Source organism: Dermatophagoides pteronyssinus, unplaced genomic scaffold (assembly GCF_027571235.1).
Source record: "Dermatophagoides pteronyssinus isolate colony J.1.1.1.1 unplaced genomic scaffold, Derpt_VIB-CSIC_2022.12 sq0008, whole genome shotgun sequence".
NCBI classification, from domain to species: domain Eukaryota; kingdom Metazoa; phylum Arthropoda; class Arachnida; order Sarcoptiformes; family Pyroglyphidae; genus Dermatophagoides; species Dermatophagoides pteronyssinus.
Window position 1 is genome coordinate 50,243 of NW_027461532.1, and position 16,081 is coordinate 66,323.

A 16,081-nucleotide genomic window follows, 5' to 3' on the forward strand; every position below is an offset into this window, starting at 1 on the left:
GCAGAAAACGATCTATCAGCGATGTTTATGTGTGAAGGAGAAATCGAACACTCAACCAAAGCACGCACACTCAATTCAAACATTTTGGTTTTAGATGCGAAATGATCACGTGACAATCAATTTAAAGTCACATGCATTGAAAAATAGCCACGCCTTTTAACACAGTACGACTCTAAAGTTTATTACACTGAGAAAAATGACCCCCTTTTTTTCCCCCATTTTCCGAAGTAGCGGCACATGCAAAAAATTTTCGGATGCCTCTACCACTGCTGATGATGATGTTGTATGCATTCGATTGTGCGATTTACACTTTAAAAGTATCAAACGATTGTTTTGATGTACTCGTGATTTATTAACGCGTTAATGAAAACCGTTGAAATTTGTTGCCAAACGGATTCAGCGCTTGAACGGAATCACATTTTTTTTCAATAATTTACATCGAAAAAATTGATTATTCCCAAAATCGAATCCACTTGACTTTCATTTTGCACCTAACTTTTATTAATAATCAATATTTTAATCAATTATATTTTTCTTTTCAGATATATTTCTCAACAATGTCAAAACAAGCATCCAGTGCAAAGCTTCGACGTCTGGTGGAAAAACTCTATGGATGGACATTTGGTGAGATTATTGCTCCTAATTTTTTTATTGCTCCCTACCAGGATTTAATTGGGAAAGTGGAAACCTTTGTCGAATCTTATGGATCGTACAACATCGACGATTTACAATTTAGGGCCATACAAGCCAAAGTGGAAAAATTGTTAAATTCAAGTGATATTTCATCCGAAGATAAAGACTCGTTGGAATCTTATTACAATCGGGGGAATTGTCTTCTTTCGAATTTACCAAAGGTAAACTTTAACTTTTAATCGTATTTTATCACTAATGTCTTTTTCTAGTTGAAACATAGGCGACAATTCGACAAACATCATCCGGTGATTAAATCTTTATCGGCAATGAAAAGGGGAGAAATTAAGACGGTAATATGTTGTGAACAAATTTTTTCAAGTTATTCGTCCATGTATCTACATGTGAAATCAGTTCATTCTGAACTTTATGTTGATGAAAATCGAGACCAAGACCAAGACCATCCGGCGGTGGATGTTGAACCATCTACTTCAGCCTTTGACATGGAAATTTTGAATGAAGAAGAGCCTTCGCTTCATTCTGTCGAGCCCCAAGTTAAAGAACCCGAATCTTTAATGCTTTTTGATCCCATCGATGATGAAGAAGATGAAGATTCTGATGTCCTCATTATCGATGAAGGAGAACCTGAATTTGATCCCGAACATGAACCTGAATTTGATTCTGAATTCGAACCTGAAGTAGAACCAGAAGAAGAACCTGGAGATGATGTTCATTTTATAAGCAGTGACCGCGTCGACTGCGACTTTTTGAACACGGTAAGGAATAAGTTGTCAGATTCGGATTACGCGATATTCGATTCTTGGTGCCAGAAGTTCATTGAGAGTCGAGTCTTGTTTAACGCTACTATTCCTGGATTACATAATTCGATTCCAACTTATGCTTCAACGTTAAGTAATCCTGATCTTCGGTATTATTTAACACGGATGGCGGATTCTTCTTTTCTTCAAGAAAAGTTTGCTATGATGGATGCCAGGTATATCCAGCCTAAGGCTTTCTATTTGGATAATGGTAAGTCTTATTATTATATTCCGATTAGGGAAATTCTAACTAAATATGTCCTGAATGATGATTTAGTTCATATCATCAGACAAGAGAATACCGATAACGTAAGTCCTTACGTTCGAAACAATGGGTTTCATGGTAAACTCCGTTTGATGATTTATGGCGATGAATTCGGGATATGTAATCCGCTTAGGGAATCATCAAGAAAGTACAAAGTGTATGTACTTTATCTTGATATCAATAACAGGAAGTTCACTTCCAAGAAAAGGGATGTTCATCTTCTGATGATTTGGTGTCCAAACGACTTGAAAACTTCAAGTCAATCACTTTTGGACATCATGAGTCCCTTATCGGGTGACCTTCTGAAATTGATTAGGGAAGGTATCATGTATGATTTGAATGGTCAAAGCATACAGGTACCAGTTTGTTTATCCCACATTCTCGGCGATAATCTATCTGTCGCAGAATTGCTAGGACTTCGTCGATCGTTTGGACCTGCCTTCGCCTGCCGGCATTGTGGGATACAACGTTCGCAATTGTCCTCGCTTGATGATAATAAAATTCCTTTTGATACGATCCATAGATCTTATGGATCGTATCAAAAGGAGTTGAACTTGGTCCTTTCCAACAAGCAATACATTAGTCCTTTTGGAATTACTTGTCGACCAGCTTTCGACAAATTAGGTATAAATGTTTATCAGATTGCTCCAGCTGATATTTTTCATGATCTAGCTGAGGGCGTTGTTCCTTTAGTTATTGGTAAATCTTTTGAGATTCTCAAGGCCAAATTAGGGTTAGATAGGGTTAGGAGTAGGTTTAGTTCATTTAAAATTTGGGTAAATGGCAAAATAGGTATTAATTTTCAAGATAGGTTAATTAAAATTCGAGGTAAGGGTTGGCAAAGAATTGAGTTAGCGGTCCGCCTAGTGGAACTATTTCCTGAAATGACGGAAAATCCATCGGATTACGCTATTTACTTTCATCTTAGGAAAGTAATATTCTTTGTTTTCTCGCCTTCCGCGCCATGCATTAGCGAATTAAGGTCAGCAGTTAGGGAATTTATTCGTTTGTGCCATGAAATGAGACTGAATACCCCTAAAGTCCATTTCATCAGTCATTATCCTGAATTGACTGAATTCTATGGCACGCTATCGCGTTTTAGCACAGATAAGTATGAGCGCTTTCATTCTTATCTCAAAAAATTATTATGCACTTCGAAAAATTTTTTGAATGTGCCTTGTTCGCTTTCTAAGCGAAATCAAATGGCACAGCCATTTTTGTGGAATCGCGATCAAAGTGTTCCTGTTGAAGGTACTTTGTCGTCGCTTGATTTTCCGTTTCCATTGGGCCGTAGAATTCTACGAATTTTATTGACCGACGATAATTCTTTTATCGAAGCTCGCCAATTTGTCGTTCGAAATTCGGAAACTTTTGTTAGGGGGAGATTGTGGACTGTTACTGACCGTAACAGCGAAATAAATGTCCACAAGGTAAATTTAAGTTCGGATTCTTGCGAACAACCTTTATCAGGTTTATCTCACTTGAATTCTTACTTATTCAAGTACCAGGGACTCTATTTCGTCAACTATTCGATGATGAAATAGTTTTGACTTTGGTTTTCGGTTGTTGATCCATCTTTTCTCCACCTGGTTTTCGGTTTTGTTGGTTTCTATCTTTCTTCTGGCTTCATCGTTTTCGGTTTTGTTGGTTTCTATCTTTCTTCTGGCTTCATCGTTTTCGGTTTTGTTGGGTTCTATCTTCTGGCTCCATCGTTTTCGGTTTTGTTGTTTTCCATCTTCTGACTTCATCGTTTTCGGTTTTGTTGGGTTCTATCTTCTGGCTCCATCGTTTTCGGTTTTGTTGGGTTCTATCTTCTGGCTTCATCGTTTTCGGTTTTGTTGTGTTCCATCTTCTGGCTTCATCGTTTTCGGTTTTGTTGAGTTCTATCTTCTGGCTCCATCGTTTTCGGTTTTGTTGGGTTCTATCTTCTGGCTCCATCGTTTTCGGTTTTGTTGGGTTCTATCTTCTGGCTCCATCGTTTTCGGTTTTGTTGTGTTCCATCTTCTGGCTTCATCGTTTTCGGTTTTGTTGAGTTCTATCTTCTGGCTCCATCGTTTTCGGTTTTGTTGGGTTCTATCTTCTGGCTTCATCGTTTTCGGTTTTGTTGGGTTCTATCTTCTGGCTCCATCGTTTTCGGTTTTGTTGGGTTCTATCTTCTGGCTCCATCGTTTTCGGTTTTGTTGTTTTCCATCTTCTGACTTCATCGTTTTCGGTTTTGTTGGGTTCTATCTTTCTTCTGGTTCTTTCTTCTGGTTCTTTCTTCAGCTTTTGAATCTATCTCTATTTTCAGGTTCTTTGGATATTCGTAAGTATATTGTAAGTATATTTCTCTATTTCTTCGGGTTCTTTCTTCAGCTTTTGGGTACATCTCTATTTTCAGGTTCTTGGGTTATTCGTAAGTATATCGTAAGTATATTTCTCTATTCGGGTTCTTTCAACTTTGGGGTACATCTCTATTTTCATGTTCTTGGGTTATTCGTAAGTATATCGTAAGTATATTTCTCTATTCGGGTTCTGTCTTCAACTTTGGGGTACATCTCTATTTTCATGTTCTTGGGTTATTCGTAAGTATATTTTCAATTTTTTTGAAATTTTCATTATAAAAAAATTTAAAAAAAAACAAAAAAAAATTAAAAAACCAAAAAAAAACAAAAAAAAAAATAAAAAACCAAAAAAAAACAAAAAAAAAATTAAAAAACCAAAAAAAACCAAAAAAACATATTCTCTTAACTCTTTTTTCCTAACTTGGTCCAAACTTTGGCCAGGCTGTGTTGTTGAAGTCGTCTGGTCAATGCGTTGGACCTTTGGATTCATCTGATGAAACAACGAATTAACCAATGAAAGGTGATCCAAAGGTTCAATGTTTTCGGCCAGACTTGCTCATTTAACAGCCTGAATACAAGAATGAACGCATGATTTTTTAAAATTCTACTGGTGATTCTTAAATCGTTTCGGTAATTATTAATTTTCTTGATAAAATTGAAGCTAATCATTTCCCATATTTTGTTTCATATCAAGATAGATATTAACCGATGGATGGATTATCAAGAGGAATGAAAATCATCAACTTTGACGAATTAAGCCGATAATTTAACGATTTTATCACGTAATTTGAAAATGGATTTTTCTAATGTCCGTTCTGGTCTTAACATCGTTTCTGTTTGATATTTTTATTATTTTGTTTATTATCTTATGTAATTTCTTTTCCAAATTTTAATGATTAAAATTTGTTTTATCAAGATTATTTCATTACTTTATTTTAAAAAATGAATAAATTTAAAAATGTATCCATTTGGATCGCAGCATTTGAAAAATGTAACAGACTATATGAAGGGTTAAAAAAATTGGCGGATTCGAAGGACCGTTGTTACTTTGAGTTCGATTAAGTGCGAATGTAAACGGTGCTCATTGATTTTCGATTTTCGAGTGAAAATATTGAAATAAGTTATCTTAAAATCAAAAATAAAGAAATAAATCAAGAATTTTGACGTTTCAATAACAGAATTAATATATTTCTGGATGTTCAACCAAACTTTTATAATAAAATGGTAATTCATGGCGACATTTATCTTCATTTATTTTCGTTTGTGGCAATTGAAAGATTCAAAAATTTTGATCACATTCATGATTTCAAGTTAAGTAACAACAAAATTTATGTGAATTTCAGTTAAATTTTTCTTTTCTAAAGATTTTATCTGATTAATTTCTTCAAACAAATTGTTTGGATTAATTGGTATTGGCGAAATCTTTTTCAACTCAATTCAAAATACTGGCCAAATAATAGATGATAATTTGTAAAAATTTTGTCGATTTTGGGAGAGTTCATCAAAACAAAGATTATTTTGAAAAATTAATGTCAAATACTTGCATCACCATATGAATATTGATTATCGATGACAAAGTTGAACTGACCAAACCATTTGTAATTAAGTATCCTTTTATTTTGGGGATTATTGAAAATTCAGACTTTATTTTTAAAATAGATTTACGAACTGAACTAAATTCGGAGTATGATTCGTTTCCTTTTCATATTTTAAACTATTTCCATAAGTTGGCACTCGTCTATAATCTTGGATATGATCACCTTCAATTAAAACTAATAGATATTCAATCATTGGACAAGAATTTCTAAATTGGATAAGTCCGCTTTTTATTGAAAGAAATTTGTAAAAAATAATCGTTCTCACAATTTTGCTAGGTTGTGACTTGATTGGCAAACATTTGGATTTTCAGATTTGATGGCAAATGGCATGAAGAGAATTAAGAAAACTTGACTTCAAGTTATCGATTGAAAAAATTTAACAAGTTATCATAATGGCCCAATCAATCAATCTTCATAAATGCAATTTTTTGATATCCTCATTGCTTTCAGTGCATATGTATGTATGATATTTCTTTGAAAGTTTCAATCTGACATTTTATAATTGAGTTCCAGAAACTTGATGTTAATTTCATACCATTCTTAACTCATTTGGTTTGAAATCAATAATGTTTGCGATCCGATCAAGGATTTTCATTTCATCGAAATTCTTTCCCAACGAATTATGATTCCTTATAATCAAGTCTAATTGATGAAAACAATAGGTCAGTTATGTAAATTCTTGAATTTTTTTTATAATTGATTCTCTTTTTTTAGATTCACATCAAGAACTTTGAAGATATGAAACTTTCATTAAGAAATTTAAAAGCATGTTTTGAACTTGATCATTTTTTGATCGTTTTGATTCAAAGATTTAACTTTCCAAGATGCGATAAACTATTTATGAAGAGTCGAATCGAATTTTGTTTGACTTTCAAATTGACTTATTCATTGACTGTTTTCTTGACTTGAGAATTTCGACTAGGCCATTTTTGACATGTTTGATTCTTGACTTTCGCTTTGACTTGGCCACTTTTGACTTATGAACTCGATGATGCATTTGATTGCTTTTAATTTTTGCTTTTCGACTCATCTAAATATTTATCTTTCTCTTGAAATGTTTGATCAATGAATCAAAATTATCGACTGATGATCAAGTTCAATCATTGACTCGTCAATCGTCACAAACGAAAAAGACGATGAATACTATCACTCTATTCAAATTAAATAAAAGAATCATTGTCAACAAATGTTTCATTCAACGATGATTAATATTCATATCAATCTTCAATAAAAGGTAAATTACTTCTTAATATTTTCAACAACATTGATTCTAATTCTTGTTTGCATTTTCATATCTCGACTTGATGATAACTGAACATTGACGATCATCCATGGATCATTCCCAATTGAACGGTAAATGAATTCTTAATATTCTTCATAACATTGATTCTAATTCTTGTTTGCATTTTCATATCCCGACCTGATGATAACTCAACATTGACGATCATCGATGGATCATTTCCAATCAATGACAATTGAATAAACGGTAAATTACTTCTTAATATTTTCAACAACATTGATTCTAATTCTTTTTTGCATTTTCATATCTCGACTAGATGATAACTCAACATTGACGATCATCCATGGATAATTTTCAATTAAACGATAAAGGAATCCTAAATATTCTTGATAACATTGATTCTAATTCTTGTTTGCATTTTCATATCCCGACCTGATGATAACTCAACATTGACGATCATCGATGGATCATTTCCAATCAATGACAATTGAATAAACGGTAAATTACTTCTTAATATTTTCAACAACAATGATTCTAATTCTTTTTTTTTGTATTTTCATATCTTGATCTCATGATAATTATTATCCGCATTGAAGATCATCGATGGATCATCCCGAACAAATGACAATCAATCAAGTTTCAATCAACAAAATTCGTATTTATTCTCTTTGTCGACAATATTATCGTCCATTCATCAAAATTGTCAAATCATCCAATTATCATGGAAGTGAACATTGGTAATCGAGTGAAGATGATCAAAATGGATGTAAATTGGTTAATTGGCATCAATGGCTGCAAATTCTCCGGCTCTTTTCCATCACATGGCGCATAATTGGATCGTTTTATCAATTTGGAACTTGTGATTTTAATTTTTAATTTATATTTTTAATTTATTTTATTCAAATTATAAAATTTAAATAAAATTTAAGTGAAATTCCAAAACAATCGAGGTACTGGATCAATTCAAAAAAATATCGAAACAATCGATGAATCGCCCGTCGTCACAATCACGTGATTGAAAAACAGATGATTTAACCAGTTCGGTACCTAATTTCTATGCTTCCAAAAACGCTACTTCGACTGTACAAATTATGTCCGTGATTCATCATAACTATTTTCTATGCTTCTTCTCCACCCTTCATTTTTCTGAGTGTAGGATAAATCTGGTGAGGTATACCTCGACAAAGTTTTCGAAAAACTGAAAAATCGAATCAATTCTGATTTTTTTTTTTTGCATTGAATCGAATCTTATTAAAATGATGATAAAAATTGTGATTTTATTCCAATCAGATTAGTGTTGAGAGAAAAATACAAATTTTAAAAACAAAAATAGAATTTGACAAACCAGTAGCAGTGTTTGACCACCATCATTCATTTTTTGTCGGCATTCTTTTTCTGTTGAATCATTTCACGAATATTATTTTCAGTTTCTTTCACTTTAGCTTCTTGATAATCTTTTGCCTGTTTTATCGTACGAATCTTTTCCTGATTTTTTCCGATACGACTATCTAGCTGGGCAAGAACTTGGGACGGTTCTTGGCGTGCAAAAGCTCGTCCCAGACCGATGAAACATTGATGATCGGATTTTAGATCGGCTACGGTTTTTTTAGTTAATTCATAAATCAACGCTTGTCGTTCGCATGCTTGTATTTCAGCTTCAATATGACGAACCTTTTCCCGGGTGTTTAGCACTTGAATTTGTAGCTCTTGAAATGCTCGGGTCAATTCTGGATCAGCCATTGTTGAAGCCATGGCCACGAAACTAACACTGATGATATATTTCAGAACAACCTCAACTCAAAATGACAGCTTAAGAATGAAAACGCTGGATTGACAAAAACGGCATGCATATGATTCGAACAACAAAAAAAAAAATCGTGAAACCTCGTTTATGAATGGATCATTAATGCATAATGGATGATTTTTTTTGTTTGCGTTGAGCTCCTCGACCATTGGGCATCCATTGTCTTTGGAAATCCAAACCCGCTCATCATAACGATTGTTGACCAATGTTGCATAACTGATCACTGATCAAATCAATTTGTAAGCTAAACTAAACAATGGCCACAATCGGTTCGAAACGTTCTTGTCATTCGGCCGATCAAAACAATGCCGGTGGTGGTGGTAATGGTAATCAAACACCGGCCAAAAAACGTTCGAAAATGGATATTGATTTTGATGTGAAATTTGTTGCATCATCACAAGATGATTTGGATATTGGGGTAAGTTTGTTTGGATCTTTTTTCGTTTGATTGATTGTTTCAATCTTGTTTTAGTTGCTTCGTGTGCAAAATCGTCGTCTGACCGAAAGAATTAAACATCGACAACGTATCGAAGCAGAGCTTCGTGCCCGATTGGAACAGATGGAGAAAAAACAACTAAATGATGATACAAAACTTTATGTGATAAATCGATATTGGAATCAATTGAATGAAGATATGCGTCTGCTATTGCAACGTTTCGATACGAATGCATCGAATGATTCGAATGCTAATCCATCAACCAAACCAAACGATGATAACATTGATGATGATGATGATTCCAATGAGGATGGTGATGAAGATGATTCCAATGATGATGATACTGGTGGCAGGGGTGGTGGTCATCGTCATCGTAATGAAAATGCCGAAACAACTAGTTTCGTTCGACAATTGGCTAATCTGGACAAAGAAGAATTGGATGAACAAATGCAACAAAGAGTGTTGCTGTCCACCCGTGCCGTATCCAAAGTATTACAAGCATTCGATCGTATTGTTCAACGTAATGAAAAGGTTATGGCAGCATTGAATCGAAGTTCATTGCTTGCCGATGACGATGCTCATGACGAACCGGATACAATCAAATCACCCGATCGTGATGACGATGATGATATTGACGACGATGATGATTGCAAATTGAGTAAAGCTAAAGCAAATCGACATAAACATGGGGCCAAAATGAACCTTGATGAACAAGTACGACAATTGAATGAAGAATTAACATTGGAGAATAAAAATCTTAACCTAATGGTAACATCGTTGCATGAAAAAAATCGCACGATTAGTTTAAAGTATCAACAAGCAAAAGATCGTTTGGATTCAAAAGATATGCAGTTGGATGAATTGAAAAATCGTATCGATGAATTGGAATTCGAATTGAATAAATCACGAACTCGAGAACAACGGTTGGAAGATCATTTGTATGAAGCACGAGAAAAACTTCGTGATATGCAGAATAGTCAATCAACGGCACCCGGTAGTTCAGGATCAACAGCCGCCATAGTTAGCAATGATTCAAATAAACAGGACACCGCTGCCATTCATTGTTCAACAATGTCATCGACCAAAATCGAAGATCTGAAACGTGAATTAGAAGAACAACGTGAAATAGCACAATCACGGCTGGTTGAACTCGAACAATTGAATAATGAACATAAGGATACATTGAAATTGGTAGAAAAATATAAAATCGATTTGCAATGTTTACCGGATTCGGTGATAAAAGATTCAGCCGAATTTAAATCGCTACAATCGCATTTTTCCGTTCTATTCAACGAATCGATGACATTGAAAACACAATTGGAAGAATGTCGCCAGCAATTATCGGCAGCAAAAAATGTCCATATGCGTCAAATCGAACAAATGGAAGCTGAAGAACTCACCATGCAAAAACGTCTACGCAATGAATGTATGCAATTGGATGATTCGCTGAATCAATTACGTAAAGAATATGAAATGTTGCGCTTAGAATTTGAACAAACATTGGCTGCTAATGAACAAACCGGGCCAATTAATAGAGAAATGCGTCATCTCATCACATCATTACAGAATCATACACAGCAGTTGAAAGGGGAAAATGCTCGAATCAAAAAACGATTAAAAGAATCGAATGTCGAAATTGGTCGACTTCGGCAGATTATCGAACAGAATAATTTAAAAGTATGTTGTGGCGGTATACTGCTTCCATCATCGACAACATCGTCATCATCTGCCACTACTGCAACACCGAATCGATCTGCCGATAATGCCGGTTCCGCTTCGTGGTCGACTACGTGTACAGTGGATTGTTGCCAATCAACGACCACAACTGGCCAACAGCAGCAGCCAAAAACTGAACTTGATTCTTCATCATCATCAACTGATATCAAATCAGAACCATTATCATCTACTATGGCAATGGCAGCCGAATCTTCTTCATCAGAAGATCTAAGCAAACGTTGTATTATTAAATCTGAATCATCCACCAACGCCAATCATACACCACCATCGTCGTCGACAATTTCATCAACATCGGTAGTGAAAAAAGAATCTCCCGAATTGGATTGTTTGGAATTTGCGTCGACCAATACGGATAATGAATCGGATCATCATGTTCAACAACAGCAGCCACATTCTTCGTCGTCATCATCAGGTAGCAGTCATCAAGTGGTGGCAACCACTCATTCCCAACAGCAAAGAAATCTACCACCACCGCCATCATCGTCTTCATCGTTGACAAATCGAAAATCTGAAGCCGATACAATTCGTGATATGAGAGCACAGTTGAAAAAATCATGGGAAGCACAACGAGAATTGAAAATTTTACTCGATATGTTTAAATCGGTGGATAAAGAAAAAAGGTAGGTTTTGTCTATATCTAAAATAATTTGTCTTACCCAGGTTTCAATTTCAAAGGGAAAAAGCACAGCTTATGGCTTCGGAAAAGAAACTACGTATCGAATTGGAAGAACTGCGTCAACAGAATAAAAAACTAATTCAGGAAGATTCAGGTTCCTCATCCTTGTCATCTTCATCAAAACGCAGTGAAAAAGAACGCAGATTTTCTGGCAGTGGTGGTGGTTTGCAATCAAAATCTGCTATCGTCACCACTGATGAAGAACATAAAAAGATGGCCAAATATGAAGATATCATTCGTGAATTGCAGAAAAATGTTGCCGCACACAAACAACAGGAACAGGCATTACTGAACGAAATGGAAGTTACTGGCCAAGCATTCGAAGATATGCAAGAACAAAATTGTCGTCTCATACAGCAACTTCGAGAAAAAGATGATGCCAATTTCAAACTTATGTCCGATCGTATTAAATCTAATCAGATACATAAAATGCTTAAAGAGGAAAAAGAACATCTCACCGAACAGATTTTTACATTACAGGTATTGTTTGAATTGATTATTCCATAAGCCATATGATTATTGATTGTTTGTTCTTTTCCGCATCTAGCAACAAATCGAAGCACAAAATCAAGTTGTACGAAAACTTGAAGAACGTGAAAGAATCCTACAGAATAGCTTGTCCACTGCTGAAAAGGAACTGACCGTACGTCAACAGGCGATGGATTTTCTGAAACGAAAAGCTTTAGAAAGCTCACAATCAGCTGCTGATCTTAAACTTCATCTGGATAAATATGTTGCACAGATCAAAGATGCACAATCGATTGTTGCCGATAAAACTTCAGCATGGCAACAGGAAACATATAGAACTAAACGTTTACATGAAGAGGTCATCATGTATAAACGTAAATATGAAAGGGCTAAAAAATTTGAATTAGCAGCCACCGCTGATGAAGTACTTCAGGTATGTTGATGTTGTTGTTGTTGGCTAATCATATTTGATTTGAACTGGATTTTTCACTTAAACAGGAGGAAATTCGAGAATTACGTGAAGAACTAACCTGTCCATCGTGTAAAACAAAACGCAAGGATGCTGTATTGAATAAATGTTTTCACGTATTCTGTTATGATTGCCTCAAAACTCGATACGAGACACGGCAGCGTAAATGTCCCAAATGTAATCAATCATTTTCGGCCAATGATTTCCATCGTTTATATTTGGCCTGATTAATCTGATAATACTCGATATCATCATCAATGCATGTTTAGTTTATTTATTTGTAAACAATTCAAAGTATACAGTTTTTAATCCATTTTCATTAATAAAATTCTTTCGATTTCTTTTCGAAAATGAAACAACCATTGTTGCAAAATTCAATAACAAAATTCGATTTGTTGTTCGCATTGATCGATTCGATTCGATTGTTTTGCTGGGTTTATAAAAAGCCAAGCTTGAAGCTAGTTATGATCCTACTTAAAAAATTGTGAATTAAAAATCGGTATTATTATGGCAAAACGTTCTATTAGTGGTAATTTTGCAATGGCCATCATGATGATTATAATGACGACAATGATGATGGCAATGGTGGTTCAATGTTCGCATCATTTAATATTAACATTCAGCAACACTATGCTTCCATTGGGCAACATTAATATGGTTCGCGCAAAGCCGATCGCAGCAGCGAATAAGACTGGTAATTCGTCGTTCGTGGTCATCACTTATGATAGACTTATGTTCACAGCGCAAATGAGTGATCATGAGTTTGACACACATCTAGCTAAACGTGAAACTTTCAAAATGGTTAATTATGAAAAGTTGGCAGATTCTTATCCCAAATTGTCCAAATTGATTGAATCACAAAAGACAAATCAAGACAATCCGGACAAACAAGGCAATTTAGCTCGGGTGATAACAATGGCCACTGGTGATGATGGTCATTATTGGCTCATGTATTGGACTCCCGAAAAACCGCCCACATTTCAAGTGAGTATATTTACGAAGGTAAATCGTACCAAATTCCCTAAGGCAAAAGAAGCTGAAGCGGCTAATGTTCCTATTGTCGATATGAACATAACAATTCCATCGGCCAATGCTGAAACAGTATTCATGTCGACTGATCGCCCATATTTATATGGCCTCATCACCACTAGCCCACATCCTGCAAAAATGCATGTCATGTTGATGGAATACGATGTGAAAATTAAAAATTTCGCCTACACGACAAACCATACATACCAATTTGTATGGCATAAAGTGAATGCAACCAAGTCATATGGAATTGTGTCGGAAAACGAACATGTGAATGCCACCATAACAGAGCCATTCCTCAATCAAGATATCATAACTGGATTTTTCCGTCATGAATCATTGTTTGTATTTACGGTCAATCATACATACCGGATCGATGGCATTTTGGATCATAAAACTGGTCATCTAAAGGATTGCAAAACTTTGGATTCATGTCCAGTTGAATTGCAATCAGTTAAGGAATTCATCAACAACGGTAAGTCTCTCTCTCTCTCTGTGTGTGTCTCTGTTAGGATAATGATGAAGTGAAATATAATTACAGATATTAGAGTGGTATTGTTCGTCATTTTCGTTACCATATGGGTAATATTAGCGTTAATGGTATTGGCTTGTGTAGCATGGTGTTGCTATTGTTTCTTCTTCGAAAATAAAGCTGATAGTTCTAAATCATCAGCAACCGCAAGCACCAGACGCAATTCAACAGTTATGGATCAACAGCAAACGCAACAACAGCAAACGCAACAACAGTTATCATATACCAAATCCAAAAGTGGTGGTGGTGGCGTTGGTAGCAATGCAGACATGAATGAATGATGAATGGTGCTGAAACCCGTCGGATCTTCATTGGGTTTCTGATTTTTTAAATTTTGAAATTTTTGAATTTTTTTTCATTGTAGTTTGGGAGGATGATTTGAAAATGATTAAAAATTTTCAACATGTATAAAAAACAACCATTGTTGCAAAATTCAATAACAAAATTCGATTTGTTGTTCGCATTAATCGATTCGATTGTTTTGCTGGGTTTATAAAAAGCCCAGCTTGAAGCTAGTTATGATCCTACTTAAAAAATTGTGAATTAAAAATCGGTATTATTATGGCAAAACGTTCTATTAGTGGTAATTTTGCAATGGCCATCATGATGATTATAATGACGACAATGATGATGGCAATGGTGGTTCAATGTTCGCATCAATCATTATTAACATTCAGCGACACTGAGCTTCCATTGGGCAACATTAATATGGTTCGCGCAAAGCCGATCGCAGCAGAGAATAAGACTGGTAATTCGTCGTTCGTGGTCATCGCTTATGATGGACTTATGTTCACAGCTCAAATGAGTGATCATGAGTTTGACACACATCTAGCTGAACGTGAAACTTTCATCATTCTGGATTTTGAAATGTTAAACAATTCTTATCCCAAATTGTCCAAATTGATTGAATCGCAAAAGACAAATCAAGACAATCCGGACAAACAAGGCAATTTAGCTCGGGTGATAACAATGGCCACTGGTGATGATGGTCATTATTGGCTCATGTATTGGACTCCCGAAAAACCACCCACATTTCAAGTGAGTATATTTACGGAGGTAAATCGTACCCAATTCCCTAAGGAAAAAGAAGCTGAAGCGGCTAATGTTCCTATTGTCGATATGAACATAACGATTCAATCGGCCAATGCTGAAACAGTATTCATGTCGACTGATCGCCCATATTTATATGGCCTCATCACCACACATGCTGCAAAAATGCATGTCATGTTGATGGGATACGATGTCTCAAAGAAAAATTTCGTCTACACTGCGAACCATACATACCAATTTGTATGGCATAAAGTGAATGCAACCAAGTCATATGGAATTGTGTCGGAAAACGAACATGTGAATGCCACCATAACAGAGCCATTCCTCAATCAAGATATCATAACTGGATTTTTCCGTCATGAATCATTGTTTGTATTTACGGTCAATCATACATACCGGATCGATGGCATTTTGGATGCTAAAACTGGTTTTCTAAAGGATTGCAAAACTTTGGATTCATGTCCAGTTGAGTTGCAATTAGTTAAGGATTTCATCGACAACTGTAAGTCTCTGTGTGTGTCTCTGTTAGGATAATGATGAAGTGAAATATAATTACAGATGTTGTATCATTGGTCGCCATTTACATTATCATATGGGTAATATCAGCGTTATTGGTATTGGTTTGTGTCACATGGTGTTGCTATTGTTTCTTCTTCGAAAATAAATCTGATAGTTCTAAATCATCAGCAGCAGCCGCAAGCACCAGACGCAATTCAACAACTATGGATCAACAACAAACACAACAACAGTTACCATATAGCAAATCCAACAGTGGTGGTGGTGGTGGCGTTGGTAGCAATGCAGACATGAATGAATGATGAATGGTGCTGAAACCCGTGGGATCTTTATTGGGTTTCTGATTTTTTAAATTTTGAAATTTTTGAATTTTTTTTCATTGTAGTTTGGGAGGATGATTTGAAAATGATTAAAAATTTTCAAAAATTTTTAATACAAAATGCGTCAATGATTTATTTCATCATCAAGTTGTTTCATTTTCGGGTGACG

The 16,081-nt window shown here is 35.2% G+C and overlaps 5 protein-coding genes and 1 long non-coding RNA gene across 12 annotated transcripts; 5 read left to right on the top strand and 1 right to left on the bottom strand.

The window, feature by feature from the left end:
* The first annotated feature begins 179 nt into the window (after window positions 1-179).
* Window positions 180-4,893, top strand: LOC113791568 (uncharacterized). Of its 3 annotated transcripts, none has more exons than XM_075821050.1 (4): window positions 180-317; window positions 543-854; window positions 903-4,667; window positions 4,736-4,893. In XM_075821050.1, the coding sequence occupies exons 1-3, from the start codon at window positions 255-257 to the stop codon at window positions 3,255-3,257; spliced, it is 2,730 nt and encodes a 909-aa protein (XP_075677165.1). In that variant the 5' UTR covers window positions 180-254; the 3' UTR covers window positions 3,258-4,667; window positions 4,736-4,893. The 3 variants fall into 3 exon arrangements, with proteins under 3 accessions (XP_075677165.1, XP_075677164.1, XP_075677163.1); XM_075821049.1 differs by lacking the exon at window positions 180-317 and having other exon boundaries at window positions 903-4,029; window positions 4,094-4,667; XM_075821048.1 differs by lacking the exon at window positions 180-317 and having other exon boundaries at window positions 4,732-4,879.
* Window positions 4,894-5,348: 455 nt separating this feature from the next.
* On the top strand, window positions 5,349-7,820 carry LOC142645246 (uncharacterized). 5 transcript variants are annotated; one of them, XR_012846394.1, is made up of 6 exons: window positions 5,349-5,635; window positions 5,697-6,092; window positions 6,143-6,297; window positions 6,350-6,988; window positions 7,247-7,373; window positions 7,472-7,820. It is a non-coding gene; the product is annotated as an uncharacterized LOC142645246 (long non-coding RNA). The 5 variants fall into 5 exon arrangements; XR_012846393.1 differs by having other exon boundaries at window positions 6,149-6,297; XR_012846395.1 differs by having other exon boundaries at window positions 5,355-5,635; window positions 6,149-6,297; window positions 6,350-6,869.
* A 312-nt stretch (window positions 7,821-8,132) lies between these two features.
* On the bottom strand, window positions 8,133-8,760 carry Pfdn1 (prefoldin subunit 1). The gene has a single exon (XM_027348810.2). It carries the CDS (start codon window positions 8,625-8,627, stop codon window positions 8,247-8,249), a length of 381 nt encoding a protein of 126 aa, XP_027204611.1. The 5' UTR covers window positions 8,628-8,760; the 3' UTR covers window positions 8,133-8,246.
* Window positions 8,761-8,795: 35 nt separating this feature from the next.
* On the top strand, window positions 8,796-12,824 carry Bre1 (E3 ubiquitin-protein ligase Bre1). The gene is made up of 5 exons (XM_027348795.2): window positions 8,796-9,097; window positions 9,152-11,472; window positions 11,528-12,008; window positions 12,076-12,429; window positions 12,495-12,824. Exons 1-5 carry the CDS (start codon window positions 8,936-8,938, stop codon window positions 12,690-12,692), a joined length of 3,516 nt encoding a protein of 1,171 aa, XP_027204596.2. The 5' UTR covers window positions 8,796-8,935; the 3' UTR covers window positions 12,693-12,824.
* A 104-nt stretch (window positions 12,825-12,928) lies between these two features.
* On the top strand, window positions 12,929-14,444 carry LOC113798293 (uncharacterized). The gene is made up of 2 exons (XM_027348808.2): window positions 12,929-13,969; window positions 14,036-14,444. The coding sequence occupies exons 1-2, from the start codon at window positions 12,973-12,975 to the stop codon at window positions 14,305-14,307; spliced, it is 1,269 nt and encodes a 422-aa protein (XP_027204609.2). The 5' UTR covers window positions 12,929-12,972; the 3' UTR covers window positions 14,308-14,444.
* Window positions 14,445-14,546: 102 nt separating this feature from the next.
* LOC142645245 (uncharacterized) lies at window positions 14,547-16,032 on the top strand. Its single transcript, XM_075821055.1, has 2 exons — window positions 14,547-15,578; window positions 15,635-16,032. The coding sequence occupies exons 1-2, from the start codon at window positions 14,588-14,590 to the stop codon at window positions 15,892-15,894; spliced, it is 1,251 nt and encodes a 416-aa protein (XP_075677170.1). The 5' UTR covers window positions 14,547-14,587; the 3' UTR covers window positions 15,895-16,032.
* The last annotated feature ends 49 nt before the right edge of the window (window positions 16,033-16,081 follow it).